Below are 15,569 nucleotides of genomic sequence, written 5' to 3' on the forward strand. Positions count from 1 at the left end.
AAGGCACGCTGGGGAGATAAACAGTTCTGTGTTTAAGAGCAGTGCAGGAAGCGAATAGATGGCGTTGCTTGTGGGAAGCTCTTAGAAGTAATTAGTGATAAGAGTGAGGAAGGAGGAAATCTGGTTGGCAGCTGCTGTGCATTCAGCAGTGCCTCTGACCTTGGCCTGTAGGTGCTTCAAAGCTGCTGGGGAAAGGTTTGCTGCCAGAGCTGCTGGATTTACCTGAATTCCCTTTGAAAGACTTAGTGAAATCTGCTGAGAACCTGCAGGGTGTAACTTCTAGTCATGTGTCTAAAAGCCCTGCATCCTTTATTCAGGCATTGCTTAATATGTGTGATATAAGTTGGTGATAGATTGAAGGACTCATGTTTGTGCTTTTTAGACGCCTAAAAAGAGTATTAGGAACAGTCTCCCATCAGTCTGCCATAGGGTGGGAATTGTATCCTCCTTGCAAACACTTCTTTGCCCTGCCGTGGGACAACATGAGAGTTGGCAAGAGTGAGTCGTTGGCCAGAGTCCAGAGCCCAGGAGATTGGTTGGCAGGAAAGTACATGGCAGGATTTAGTCTGACACAATTTATTTGGATAAAAGGGATAACCGATGGTGTATGGTGCATGTTTCACCTTGCTAAATATCTGAATTCTCTTGCCAGAGCTGTGAAATGATAACTTAATCCTTGATTGCTTCTAACAGTGCTGCAGGCCATAGTCTCTGGAAGAATGTTTTGTCAGCCAAAAATTATGTATAGCTTTACCAATCCCAGTTACAATGCCTTTTCCAGCTAGCTAACTTCTGAATTAATTTGGGGCCAGATGCTTTCACACTGTCTACATTGTAGCTTCTGCAGTTGGTACCACTAGTCATACTTATCTGCTAATGCCTGTTACTGATTCTTATTTTTTTTCCAGCATGAATAAATTACCAACACTATTGTACAAGCCCTTAAGCAACTGCCAGATTTGGTTTTGGAGGTGATGGGTGTTGGTACAAGTGTTTAATGAAAGAATTTTTTGTACACAGGAATAAATAAAGATCATTGGAACAAGCAGTAGGGAATAAAAGCTTATTCAAAATGACCTTCCCAATTAAATACTTTAGGATTATCTGATTCTCCAAATGAGAGCTTTCAGTTGGAACACAATGGGCATGAAAGAACTGCAGTGCTTTGAAATAGTTATGTGGTGTGTTGACTCAAGAATAGTTCACAAAATATTTCCTACACTTAAAAATGACCACAGTGATTTGCTGAGGTGGGAGGGAGAAGAATAGACAAAGCAGATGTGTAACCTCATCATGTGGACAAAAGATGAATTTAGGAAATTTAAGGGCACAGAGGAATGCTACAGTGCACCAGTAGCACTTATTTAGGAAGAAATAGTCAAGCTTTTACCCCCAAATACTGAATAAATTGATATTTTGCAGAGGGAAGGAAGTGGTAATGCTGAATACGCAAGCAATGTTTTAGTCCTGTAGCTAAGGTCTACTGCACCTTCAGCCTTGTACCTTGTAGCTGTACATTCAGCTGCACCTTGGCTTTACTGTATGCGTTGTGTGCCCACAAGCCTGGGATCTGTCTTTCCTTTTCACTCCAAAGATGTGGGGTTTTTTTTTGTCTTCAGAACAAGTTCTTGATGCAGATCTATACACTTTCATGCAATTTTAGGTTTAAGCAAATATTTAATTCTGCCTAGAGCACTACGACATTTTTTCAGCAGTCTGGAGCCATTAGTAGGTCATATATGGGACATGGGAGCTGAGCTGTCATGGTGAAGGCTTGCCTGTAATTTTCATAATATGCTGTATTTTCCCTTAGCTTCTCAGCAAACAGGTCAATTATAGCTTATTTCCCATCCTCGTGCTGGGAAAAGAACAGCTGATTTGAATGGTACACTGAGGATAAGGATTTCTTTTCTAGGTCAGGCAGAAGAACAGCTTGGTGCAAAAGTGTTACTTTGAAAAGCAATAGTCAGAAGGGCTATGGAGGGAACTAGGCTGCTTGTCTTAATGGTTCTTTCTAGTCTTAGTTTCTTTGGGACAAAGATTTTCTTTTTTTCCTCGTGCCAGATACTCTAGTAGTAAGATTTCAGTCCTGAGAGCTCCTTATAGTTTGGAAAAATGACAACAGAAAGTAACTCCTGCTTTCTGTAGTGGCAATATGGGTAGATGAGGAAAGCAATCCCTTCTTAATGTCGTTGATGGCAGAGCTGTAATCTTGCGGCTGCTGAACTGTTTGAGTGAGCTTGCATAGAGTGCTGGGTAAAAAGGCTTGAAATTTTTGTGAAGAAAAAGTAATGTATCAGCGTATGCCAAAATGCTTCAAATTTCTGTTGACATTCAGCATGTGGGAAACATCAAAGTGGATATTAGAATCATAGAATCGTTTAGGTTGGAAAAGACTTTTAAGATCATCGAGTCCAACCGTTAACCTATCACTGCCAAGTCCACGGCTAAACCATGTCCCAGAGCATCACATCTACACGTCTTTTAAATACCTCTAGGGATGGTGACAGGGGTATTGATTGCTGCCTGCTTTCTTATCTTCATGTTATCAGTCGAGTTTGCTAAAATGGGTTGGAGGAATATAGACAGTATTGAAAGAGTTGGTCGGGGGAGGGAAAGGTATGTAGTCTGTGCTCTTGGGAAGAGTGAAAGGCAGTATGACACATTTTTCTTTTTTGAGAGATATCAAACACTAATTTTACTATAGCTGAATGTTTGAGGCTTCTAATATATGTCAAGATTTTTCTGAAGTGCTCTTTTTGAGATGCCAGTGTCTTGACAAGCTGCCGTTCACGGATTCCTTGTTTACTAGAGTGGTCCAGATGCATTGTGCTGTTCTTTTACCTTGCAGGCTCCTTGGTCGTCGATGGGAGGTTTGAGCTGAGAGCACATAGATACTGTGCAACAACCTCTGGCTTATCACTGTGATCATGAAACGTGTATGTGTTGAAGTAAAGAGATTCAGGCAGTTACTGAATCGTGGAGGCAAGACAAATAACTTACGCTAATGACCAGCCCTTCTTGCCTACAGCTCTTATCTTCTCCCTCCTCCCCATACACAATTAGATCAACATCATTTGTGGTTTCCAGTGTATGTGTGTGTAGTTTTAAACACTGCTTTAGTTCCTAATTTGGAGTTGGATCCAAAACAGGCTGTGAATAGACTTAGCTGCCTGGTTCTGGAGGTACCAAGAATGACTGAGGTATAAAGTTTTTCACTGTGCATGTGCCCAGAACTGCCGTCTTCAACAGCTGAAGACCCAATGATGCTGAAATTGAACTGAGATTCACAAAGTAACTGGACATTATACCAAATGAAATTCCCAACCTTGTAAATACACTGCACATATATAAACCATACCATTAAGATTGCTGTGGCCACATTTTGTAAAGAAATCAATGTTCTCTTTTGAACTGCAGCTGTTTCAAACATTACCTACTTGCTTAGTGGCTGGTGGACTTGCTAAAGAAGTCAGAGAACTGAGTCCATGCATCTCCTCAAACAGGCATCACCCTTTCCAAAGAGAGGAGCATGTTACTCTTCACTTGAAGACAAGGCAGATTTGTGGAACCAAAAAACAAGTTGAAGGAGGTAGTTTGAATTATTATTTAGGCTACCAAGCTGGAAGGTGTCTCCTGAGTTGCAGTCTTTGTGATTATCTAACATAAATTGCATGGACAATCATGAGATAAATGACTTTAAGTCCTTTGGGTATGTGGGTCCTTACAGCAGAAAATGTATAGTAGCAGGAGTTATACTGTAGAGCTTCTTCATGGCCTAAGTAATTCAGTGGAAGGAGAGTAGATATGGAATTAGCAAGTGCTCAGAGACACTTAAGCATAGGAGAGATACCTTTTCTACACATTGTGTTTAGAGGGAGTTAGTGCATATTTAAAAGAAATAGAAAACATTACCAAAATTTTCTGAATGCTCTCAATGAATCATTTGTTTCCCTGTGTTGAAGAGTCCTTACAGTAATTTCTGTAACTTGCAGTGATTGTCTGCTTAATGTGAGGGTGAAGAGTTTGTGAGCTACGTGGGAGGCTTGGAGCCTCCATGGCTGCAGATCCTTTCATACTCCTGCAAATGGCTTTTGCTCTTTATCATGGACCATTCTGTTTTTCTTTTCCTTGTTTGAAGCGGAGAGGTGCTGAAGTAGATACTTATTTTTTTTATCAAAGGATATTGGATGCACACGTTTGTGTATAGGTACGTGTGTGTAAATACAACCGAGTCTGTGGAAAAAAAATCAACTGTCTTCCAAAATTATTCTGGATGATGTATTTGTGTTTTCAAGGAAGACAGACAAACTCAAACTGGTTTAAGATAGAGCCTCTAATGAGTTTATGAATTAGATGATACAGCTGGCTGATCTACAAAAGGAGGAAATACCGGGCTGGGTAGAACTGAAAGTTTTAAAAATACCCTTTCATGGATTAAAAAAATTTTGTTCTCATTCCTAGGTACTCATACAGGACATCTATCACCTGCCACCTCCCTTTCCCACCTTTATTTTCAACTTCTAGCTGCCAGTAGACTCCCCGTAGAAATTTCTGTGGATGTCAGCATGTTTTTGTTTTTGAAGTGAGGGAGTGTTGACAGCTCTCAGATCTTGCACAGGGGAAGTGAGCAGGGAGGGAGCCTGGGGAAGAGGTTGTCTGGTGCAGTTTCTATCGGTGGAGGAGGTACTGGCATCGGTTTGGTTTGTTCCCAACATTTACCCTTTTGCTGAGTGTGTAAGAAAAACCATCTGGCAAAAGGAATTGCAGTAAGCCTTGAGATCATTTTGAGGTGAGAAGGGTGAGACAAATCTTTCAAAAATATTGCTCTAGACTGAAAACAGATACAGAAAAAGTTGGTTTGAAAGATCACCCACCCCCCCACCCCCCCCCCCCCGCCCCTCCCAGGAGACAGGTCCTCTGCCCTGGTAGTTCTGCCATAAATGCACACGCAGGTTTCAAATCCACTTTTCTAGGCAGAAGGCTGTAGAAGTAGGGCATGGCTATTTGATGTTGGAAAGACCTCACAAAGAAAAAAAAATCTGTATTGAATTTATAGTGAAAATTCTCTTTGTGTTTGAAATAATTTTCCTATTGTTTTGTGAATGTACTTGGTGTATTTAATCTCAAAGTGTTGAAGAAAGTTGCTGATAAAGAATTTCATCATTCATGGTTGTTGTCTTGAACTCTTCCAAATCCTACCTGCTATCCAAGAAAAAAATGTAAGAAAAACCTATGTTATCAAAATAGGCGTTTAAAAATCTTACGATGAGGAAGCTGGAGTTAAAGGAGGTCTAAACACAGTTCTTTCTCTGCAGCTTACCTTTGCATTAGACAAGTTGCACTGTGTGTTGCATGATGAATTGTCAACTTGCTCACAAAAAATCTAAAAAAAAATCAATCTAAGAAAAAATCAGAACAGGTAGCTGTTCTGAAATTGGGGCTTTATAACACAGTTTCTGCATTAATTGCAGATTAATTCTGTGTATTGACAGGAATTAGGGCTAACAATGTGAACAAAACCTTGAACTGGGAGTCTTGGATCCTCTTGGAAATAAGGACCTTGTGGCTTGGGGAAAGTGAAGGGGGCAGGCTGAAACTCATGTAATTGGAAAGTAAAAAGCTTTTTAAAACCAAATCCCCCCCAAAACCAACCCTCATTTCTGAGTGAAAAGTTCTGCACATGTATGTTTTCAGACAGTAGTTTAGTAAGAAGAAAACAAAAAGCTATTAGATTCTAATATCACAGCTGAAAGGGTTTTCTGAGTTTTTTTGCGGAAGGGAACCACAGAATCAGCTGTTTGGTGCTGTGACATTTAGGGTAGCTCTGATGATAATCCTGAAGAATTCAGACTCTGACCTGTTGAGCTTGTTTTACTCTTCATACAGTCGTATTGTTGAGGGTTTCGGGTGTTCCCCCCCCACCCCCCCATAAGTATAATGAAGTAATTCTAATGGCATGATTATTCTCATACAACCACTGTTTGTACAGACTCTGTTGTGCCACAGAACAAGATGCCTTGTGAAAACACAGACTGTTTTCCCCCTTCTATAAAATTAGTTATTGAAAGTATCTTCACAACATGTAATTATGTCCACATCAGGAAGGCTTTTCTAGATAATTATCCCACTAGCTACTCTACCAGGTGTAGGGATTTTCCTCCAAAATGCTTTCCAATGATTTGGTAGCCTGCAACATGGCTCTCTTTTTCAAGTTCTCTAACTTTATATTTATCCTATATGCCCTATGGCTTGTGCGGGCACTTTAATGCTCGCTTTTAGTGTAAACCCTTTGCTTTCCTTAGTGATCATTCTAGGATTAATCCTGTATAACAGTGACTTGGCTTTTTAGCCCCTTGCCTTAAGCTAAAAGTTATCCTGGATGAGAATGTTGTGTGTATACATGCCTGTGTTAGTTGATGCTCTAGAACGAGGTTATCATATGTGTTTCTGTACACCTATATGCATATACAGATGCACACATGCTGCTCTATCTGCCTCTTCGGGAGCTCATCCTGCAGCTCCTGGGCTGGCTGGAGAACACATTTGACTAAAGCAAATTGTGCAGTTGTCCCAGAGGCAGAACAGGTTTTCTGCCAAATCCCAGGGCTAGGACCATCGTGTTTCTATCTGGAGATCTATTGGTGGAGTTAATAGGCTGCCAGATCATAAGAAGGCTTTTTTTTCCTCCCTCCCGTGGTTATAAAAAGGTAGCTACATCAGACTCTGTTAAAAAATATTGAAATTCACAATAGTAATTGAAAGTTTGGGTACTGGCTGTTCACCAAACATTCTCTAGAGCACAATAGTATCCCAACATCTAAGTGTTTACAAACAAAAGGATAAAGTTGTAATCCCCTTGTCATAACACAAGCTTTATGGGATACATGCACCACTTGAATGTGGTCAGGACTAAGCAGATTATTGTACTAACAATACAGAAAATTTAGCTCCGAGTAGAAAACACCCCAAACCCACAAAGCTGCTCTTCAGCCTGAGTTCTTGGTTTGGGGGGGCTTCCCTCCCTCCCCTCGAGTGAGTTGGCAAAAATTAGTTTTGTCTGTAGAAACTAAGTAACCGCCAACTATGCCTGGAATGCCTTGGAGCACTGAAGGAATTTTCCAAGTAACAGTGATTACTTTTGTTCCTTTTAGCTACACAAGTTTAGGCTTTGAACTGTGTATGCTCTTCCACATTTTTTCTGATGTATTTGGGGATTTTGTATTTAAAGAGACTGTTTCTGTTCACAAAAAATCTTTTGCTCAAATAGGGCAGTGTGGTTTTCACCCAAAGAGCTCAGTATTGCTATGGAGATAAAATTGAGACTCCGTAAGAATAGTATTAATTGGAGGATGTCATCCAGAAGTTGGACTCTAGTGGGATTCAGCATTTTGATACCACTTGGTCTACGTGTAAAAATGGGGAAAGAATATTTATAAACTCTTAAAACCAACAACCTTAAGCACTTTTACCTTCTGAAATATTCTGGGACAATGGATTTCTGAGGATCATAGGATAAAGAAGCCTGAAGTGATCAAACTTGATATAGTTGACATTTCCTCTCATTGTATACCTAGCAGCAGCAAAATGTGTTGCAAGTTGTATTTGTCTGATACATGGAGAGGAAACAGCTTCTCAATTAATTCTACTATTTCTTATCAGTTGTCATACTGCTGTCTTTCAATTATGTCTATGCTAATAAAATAATTAAATTTATTGTCTAAATTTTATTTCACCATTGACTGGCTTTATTTTATGTCAGGAAAGAAATTCTGCAGCTGGAATTTAAACAGTAAAACTCTGAACATTGCAGTGTCTTTTCTAACTAACTGTTGGCTCTTCAAAAAACCTTATTCTGAATCCTTTATTCATATAGAAAAAAAAAAAAATACTACAAATTAAAGGATCTGCTTCAGAAAGATAGCTGGGCTCCCAGACCTCAAACAAATGCAAGATCTTCCTGATATGTTTTTGTGCCTACATCCTTGTCTGGTGTGCCTGACATTGTCTGCTTTGAGACTTGCTGGTGCTAGAGCTCTTCAGTAATTCCTACACTACTTACCAGCTTCTAGGTAAGCTCCTGTGGTACAGGGAGGATATCTTTGCTTCTTCATGGTGGAAGGTAAACTTGCATATCGTAAGTCCCTTTATTCAAAAACAAAAGACTGTAACGTAGTGGTTTGTTAAATCCTGTCTCCTGTTACAGGCAGGTATCTACTGCCAAGACAGCGTGAGTGATGCACAGGTCCTTTTGGTATTCTGCTCCATCTATGCCCAGTATTTACCACCCGAGATATAGCTAGGGGTCAAACTCAAAAGTCTTGTTTGAAAGATGAGTTTTCTTGAAAGACCCTTCAGTACATGAAAGCCGTTACCTTTTAACCCATTGCTCTTCAAACAAAGCCTACATTTGCTTAGTAAAGGTCTGCGCCAAGGTTTTGTGAGTGTGATATTTGATTTGTCTGAGGTGTTCCCAAGCATTCTTACCCTGCTGTGAGTGGGGAAGCTCATGGCAGGTGAGTGAGTGAGAAGAAGCAAGGGAAAACACTATACAGAAGCCACAAAAGGAACTGAGCATTATAGTTCAATGTTTTTCATATGGTTGCTATTTGGGGCATAGTTAACCGGAGAAAGGAAGGAAGGAAAGATCTGTAGGGACAACTAATTCTGCCCAGTGTAGCGTTAGTTATTTGGTTCCAGGGAATAGCTGAAATATGTAGTTGTGCATTTGTGTCAGAACCCAGCATAGTTCTTGTACTGCTTTTTATCTGCAACAAATTATTAATAAAATCACAAAATGGCTGAGGTTGGAAGGGACCTCTGGAGGTCATCAGACATTTGTCCTTTAAGTGCTATGTTACAGTTTCTTTCCTTTGATTAGATACTGAGGTCAGGTCTGGGGCTGCTTATCCTGTTGTGTTATTCCCACCTGCACTGAGCAAGAGTGAAGGTGTAGTTACAACATAGCATTTCTCTTCCAGATCTGCTTGGAAGTGTGAAGGGGGCATCATGGTTGTGAGTGTTAAAACAAGGTCTTTGAATGTGGGGTGTGAACAGTTCACCTGATACTCGATTTAAGAAGTATCAGAAACACAGTGGTGTGGTCTATATCTGTACAAACTCTAAAAAGAATAAACTTGCTACAAAGTGCAGTCGTTCCTGCATCCGAAGGATAAATTACTGTGACACATGATGCCAACTTTACTTTTAATAAAATGTGTGTGAATACAAATTGATTTAAGGCAAACTAATTCAGCCAGGAGCATGAAGATGTGGTCTTACAGAGTGATAGCTGGGAGACACTGACACCTTTCTGCTGTTAAGCCCCAAGTAGTTTTTCCCCATCAGTATGTTTTTCTAGTTGCATTTTTAGCTACTTCTGAGAGTTTATGCTGAGCAGTTCCTGCTGAAGGGCATAAAATAGCACTAATTACATTGGAATCTGATATGCTTGTTTTTGCAATGGTTATGAACACTGAAAGTGGAAAGCAATAAGAGTTTCTGGAGATTTGCTGGGACTTCCCTAATTAATAGTTACTGTTGTAATTGTTCCCTCTCCTTTTTTCTCTTTTAACCTGCAAATTCTTACTATATTTTGCTTTTCCAGAAGCTTCTGAAAATGGTAAAATGTTATGTTTCAATTCCCCAAATTCAGCATAGCCTTGTGCCACTGAGGAGTGGCAGCCAAATTTATGGTTTGGATGTTGTTGCGGTCACTGCTGGCATAGGAAATGTTCTTTTTTTAAAAAAAAAAAAAAAAAAAACCACAAACCAAAAACCAAAACAAAACACACAAAAAAAACCAACCAGGAAAAAACCCAACGCCTGGCTTGTCAGATCATGTCCTACAGCCTCTATATCTCTTTTGCCTGCTTTCTGACTTGCCGCCTCCCACCTTTCTCCTCCCATTTGCCCCATCTGCCCATTTCTGATTTAGGGAAGAAGCAGGATGTGCTGTGACTGATTTAGAGCATGTGCTGATTTGCCAGCTGGCTGCTATCTCTGCACTGTTGGGTTTGCCAAACAGCATAGATAAAGTCTGAGCTATCCTCACCTCTTCCTGGTAATGTTGCATCCCTACTCATTTGCTGTGGTGTTCTCCCCACAAGATTTGCAAAATCCTCAAATATACTTAAGGTCACACTATAACTTCCCTCTCCTTTTGAACCTGGAAAGCCAGAATAAAAACTGATCTGAGATATTACTAATATAGCACTAATAGCTATGGCTGAACAGAGTAGTTTATTCTGTTTGAATATATCATTTAATTATTGGAGATTCTATTCTTTTTGTAAAAACAACAGAAGCAATAGTGGTGTTGGACATATACTGATGGTTTCAGTTGCGAATAGCTCTGGTTTTATCGCATGTTTAAATTGTGCGTAAGATCTATGAAACCACTAGCATTTTTAAATGAAAGCAAATGTGTCTTGGTCAAGAAGCTTATACTATGTAAGAGCTAGCTTAAAAACAAATGATTACTCAGGGATACATGTCTTCCTTCACTCTCGAAACAGCATATATAGTCACTTGGCTGCAACAAATAAAATAGTAATAAATATAGGCAGTTGTTTTAGAGTATTCTCTTTCTCCTTTTTTAATTTTAGAAACCCTAGATACGTTAGATTCCCCCTACTTCTTTTCGACATGGAGTTGAAAAAAGATAAAAGAGGGGAGTTGGCGAAAGAAAGTCCTGTCAGTCTGGATTCAAGTGAAAACATGTAGCTGAAAACATCTTAGTGACATCCTTCAGTAGCTAAAAGATAAGTTTTCCCTTCCTGTCCTGGAAGTTTCTGCTGCATTTGAGGTAGATGTGAATTATTGGCTGTCAGCCGAGGAACAATAGCAAGTCCTGCCTGCACCTCTGAAATGGCAGCATCCTTGGGGGAGACTGCTGGATAGGCACGGGATGGGTGCTTTAAGAGTCCTGCAGTGATCATTTCGCTGTGTCCTCCTTTTCACTCTCTGCCTTGCAGACACAGGTTTGGACATGGGTTTCGGTGTGAGCAGTTTGGAGGTGACATATCTGTACATGATCTTTTCTGCTTTAGAACTACTAGTGATTCTTTACAATTCTTTATGATTACAATTTGTCAGCATTAGGATCCAGCCTTTACCACAGGAAATGTTCTTTGCGTACGTTGCTGTCATCCATGTTTTGTTGTAGAAGATACTACCCTGCTCTAGAGGTGATGCTGTTGCTTAGTATTTACCTTTTATCACCTCTGAGATGGACTGCAGCAATGCACCGTACTTGGGCATGGAGCCTCTTCTAAACACCTGGTGCTTCCAGTGTGTGCTTGTAGCTATGTAGGCTGCTGTGGGTGCTGTATCCCCATATCTATTAATTTCCCATGGGATTTTGAATCAGGCTGAAATTCTTTTCATGGGTTTCTGGGCCCAGCTATAGCAGCGCGTAGCTGCAGTATTAATGGGTTCATACGTGCACAGCACAATGCTGCGTAATACAGTATGCACCCTTAATGCTTTCCTTACGGAAACATTTGTCCGATTTAGTCTCCTCTTGGTCCAAAGTACGTAGAACAAGCTACAGCTCTAGGTAGCTGTGCTGTATCCTAAATGCTGTACTCCGGGTTTCTTAGATATAGGGCTTCCATTTGCTCATGTTTGGATTAAGCGAGGCTGCGAGACATGGGCTTGTGTGTTTGTGCAGCTCTTTAGAAAATTTAAGACCTTTAGTCTGAACTAAGCTTGATGATTGACATAGCCTAGCATAATCCATCCTCTTAAAATTGTATATGTGACAGTACTTCTGAGATTATATCCTTATTGCTGCTTTAATCCAAATACTCAATAAGACGTCCTGTATCAAGGGCTGGAAAGATCAGCTGCATTGTCACAATATAATCCTGCTTTGGGACTGGGGTGGGGCATATGAGCATAACTGCTTGCTGAATTAAGAGCAGCGTTACCTCTGAGTGCTAAACTCAAACTCAGAATCTAGGCTTGCTATTCTCTTTGTTTTACAAGAAGAATGATCTTCCTGCAGGAGCACCCCTAAAAGCCACTTAGCAGTTTCCAGTGAAGTCCTTCAGCAAAACACTCCACTAGCATTTCAGAGCACAGAAAGCCAACAAAATTCTCTTGTGTCTCTCTTGGAGTAATCCAGACAGGCTCTCTGGTGTCTCCTGTGTCCAGATCAAAGCCCTGGTGAAGGAGATTCCCTCAATAAGCCTTCATATCTACAACCCACCCAGCAGCAACAGCGACAGTCAAAAATCTGCGCCAAGCATGCTGCTAAGGACCTTGGGAGAGCTTTTATTCAAACTTAGCCAGATGGCAGGGGGAAAAGCGGTCATGTTGTTACTGCTTACTTGAATGACTCTGCGACATGGCTGTCATGGGGTAGCCTTGACTTAAATAATCATCCTGTGTAGCAGGTCATGCCGACTGCGCTCCGAAGTCACCTTTGTTCCTGTTACGTCAAACAGATATGCATATTACATCCAAGCCTAAGTAAAAAGACATGATGGACTTGCTTAATAAATAATTATTTTTGAGAGACAATGCTGAGAAATTACTATTTTTAAACTCGCTTCTCAAGCCATATGAGCAGCAAGAACTCTGAGAGTAATCTTGTATGGCTCCCGTGTCTTTCTCCTGCTCTGTTCAAAAGAAATCAGTGATGCTTGTCACAAGACTTTACTTGTTACTGATGTCAGGAGCTTCCTAATCTCATTTGGAAGGTACAGGACAAGGAGAATATCAGTTCTTCATTCTTGTGTGTTTGCTGCATTTCTCCAGTCTTCTGTATGTGGGAAGACTGCATAACCTGCTGTCGGGGCATTGACTGATGCTGTGCTGTTATTTTAAAGGTCACTCCAGTAATTTTGTTGTTTAAAAAAAAAGAAACAAACTAACTCAAAAAAACCCAAACAAACTTTCAAATTGCACACATAACAGATTGAAGGAATTGCTATTCTCTGCTCATTCTTGTAGGGAAACAAATGTTTGCTCTGCTGCCCCAGCAACCATGAGAGAGCTGAGTTGGGCAAGTCCAGGGTTGGATTCTGAAATTTTCTCTTCAATAACTCTCTTGAAGTTGCTGATCAAGTGATTTTGGAAATTTTTACATTGCTTGGGTACTTTGTTTTTAAGAGACAGTGACACCCACAAAAAGAGAGAGAGAGAGAGAGAGAGAGGTGTCACTAGAAAAAAAACAACTGGGAGAGAATGGGGAAGAGATGGTGGCTGCATGAGAAAAATCAGTGGCTTTGAATTTAAAATCAACTTATTCAGAGCAGCATCTCATATTCTTACTCTTGAAAAGAGATAAGCGTTGGTTTATAAAATTACTTGGGATCTGTAAGCAAGGGGAGATGTGAGGAGAGAAACAAACTTTTTAAATACAGTGTTCCAATGATGAGGTATTAATTGATAGAGTAATTAAGCTAAAATCACTACAACTAACAGTCGTTGGTTTTCTTTTGTCTTTCTTTTTCGTACCCCAACTCTATACCAAATCCCTTCTGCTCCTGATGCTCTGGGCAACAGTAGGACCCAACCAAAGGTAAGGGCTTTTATTGCATGTTAAATCAGTGAGTGAAAAATTGTTATATCACTTATTCAGTCTTGGGTTATCCAGATATTAAAAGCATTTCAAAAACCAGCTCTGTAGTTGATCAGCTGTTGAGTAAGAAACTCGAAGCATCTTCTTGCTGCAGAAGAGCACTGTACAGCCTGTGCCAAAAAATGAGTCACAGGAACAAATGAGAACATACATACTCAGCATTACAGACTGTATGGAAGACTACTTGTTATTTGGGGGCTTTTAAAAGCATTTTCTGGTATCTGTGTTACAGCAAACGCTTTTTGCTATTATGGCTTATGATCCCATGCCTCTGTATTTGGTATGCAGATATCTGTCTCTATCCTAGCATATTAGGATTCAGCTTTATTGATGTGGTCATATAGCTAATGATGTTTTATTAAATGCTCTGAAGGCATGGGATGTTATAATATGTTCAATTGTATATTAAATTCAAATAACCAAACCCCTTAATTTTAAATAAACAAGCTGTTTCCTCAATTAGAGGATGTAAAATAACCACTTTTATGTCTTGATGCTAGGACATTAATGTAGTATGGGGGAAAAAAAAAGCAATGTATTTTTGAAAATAGATTATTTAAATTTCAAGGACTTTGCTATATTAAGCGTGTTCATAAATCTAGGTAGTAAGTTTGAATGTGTTGGTAGTATGGGTTTTCAACGCTCGCATAGTATTTCTTATTATTTTAGTTTAAATACTTGAAGATTTGCTTTATTGCTACTTCACTAAAATGGAACATGAAAATGTGTTAGCAGATAAAAGGAAATTTTCAGAAATAATGGAATGAGGATTCAGAACGTGGGTGTGGGATGCTGACATGGTGTGCTTGCTCTGCCAACATGATCTGAAATAATACAAATGTCAGCTACATAGCAATGCAGAACATCTAAAGGGGAAAGAGCAGCCTTCGTTAAGCTTAGAGGAGAAATAAACAGCCAAAGAGCAATACATTGCTCTTCCCTTTTCCTGTATCTTCCAGAGTAAATTTTGCCTCTGTGAATGTAGGTCAGACATCACCCTGATTTGGGGTTTTTTCTTCTTACATACCCAGGGGAGTTATTTTTGCAAACATCTGTCCCAAAATATGCACTGTCTTATTTGAGGTCAGCTTTCATGGTGAAAGGTGCCTGTGAACTTTGAAATGGATTTACCACAAAATTGAAACTTTTCTATTTAAAAAGATTATAGCACTACTCTTCTCATGATAAAACTCATTTGCTCTATATTGTTCTTTACAAGTATTAGACTTTTGTGATGACTGCTTCCGTTTGTCAGCAGTGTGCAGAAAGAGGTTCCTACCCTAAGGTATGTCTTTAATTTATGCAGACAAGAGACACGGGGAGACGGTAGGCAGAAGCAGCTAGGGGACATCTGTCAGTTTGCAAAACAAAGTCTTGTGAAAAATGAATTGCAAGGATGGGTTTAAAGGAAGATAAGGAGAGCTCCTGGACATCCATTCAGTTGCCACATGGAGAACTTCTGGAGAGCATGGAATAGGATTCACACAGTAGAAAGGAAGAAATAAAAGCAAGGAACAGGCTTGCATATAGGAAGAGGCGGTGTTTGTTTAGGCTTCAAACTGATAGAAATTAAGTAATTCTGTAGGAATGTGTATTATGTTCAGAATGGCCCCGAGGACTGTGATGTTACTCACCATAATACAGTGCTGTCAAAATTTGGATAATGTGTTTGATTTGGCAACAGTTTTTATAAGGTGTTCTCCTGGTTATTTTCTTACAGGTGTTTGCTTACGATCACTGCTTTTGGTCTATGGATGAATCTGTTAAAGAAAAATATGCAGGTAATATTTACTGTAGCTTTGTGCTTGTTGTCTCCAAGTGCGAATGGTCTAATTAAAACACAGTGTTTGCTACAGAGCACAGACCATATGGCGCGAAGTGCCTTCCCCTATATGACTACTTGTTGTCAAACGAAAAAGGAAAATCTTTGATTATTCCTGTTTCTCTTCTCTAAAGATGATAATAGTAATAGGCATTG

The 15,569-nt window shown here is 39.8% G+C and overlaps 1 protein-coding gene across 4 annotated transcripts in view; it reads left to right on the forward strand.

Moving 5' to 3' along the window:
- Positions 1-15,569, forward strand: part of KIF13B (kinesin family member 13B) — a 129,763-nt gene that overhangs the window by 38,052 nt on the left and 76,142 nt on the right. For 2 of the 4 annotated variants that reach the window (XM_049819205.1, XM_049819207.1), the window contains exons 3-4: positions 13,516-13,531; positions 15,312-15,372. In XM_049819205.1, coding sequence (XP_049675162.1) covers positions 13,516-13,531; positions 15,312-15,372 — 77 coding nt within the window. The remainder of the gene's footprint in view (positions 1-13,515; positions 13,532-15,311; positions 15,373-15,569) is intronic. The other 2 variants (XM_049819206.1, XM_049819208.1) reach the window with 1 other exon arrangement.

Source organism: Accipiter gentilis, chromosome 16 (assembly GCF_929443795.1).
Source record: "Accipiter gentilis chromosome 16, bAccGen1.1, whole genome shotgun sequence".
Lineage (NCBI taxonomy): Eukaryota > Metazoa > Chordata > Aves > Accipitriformes > Accipitridae > Astur > Astur gentilis.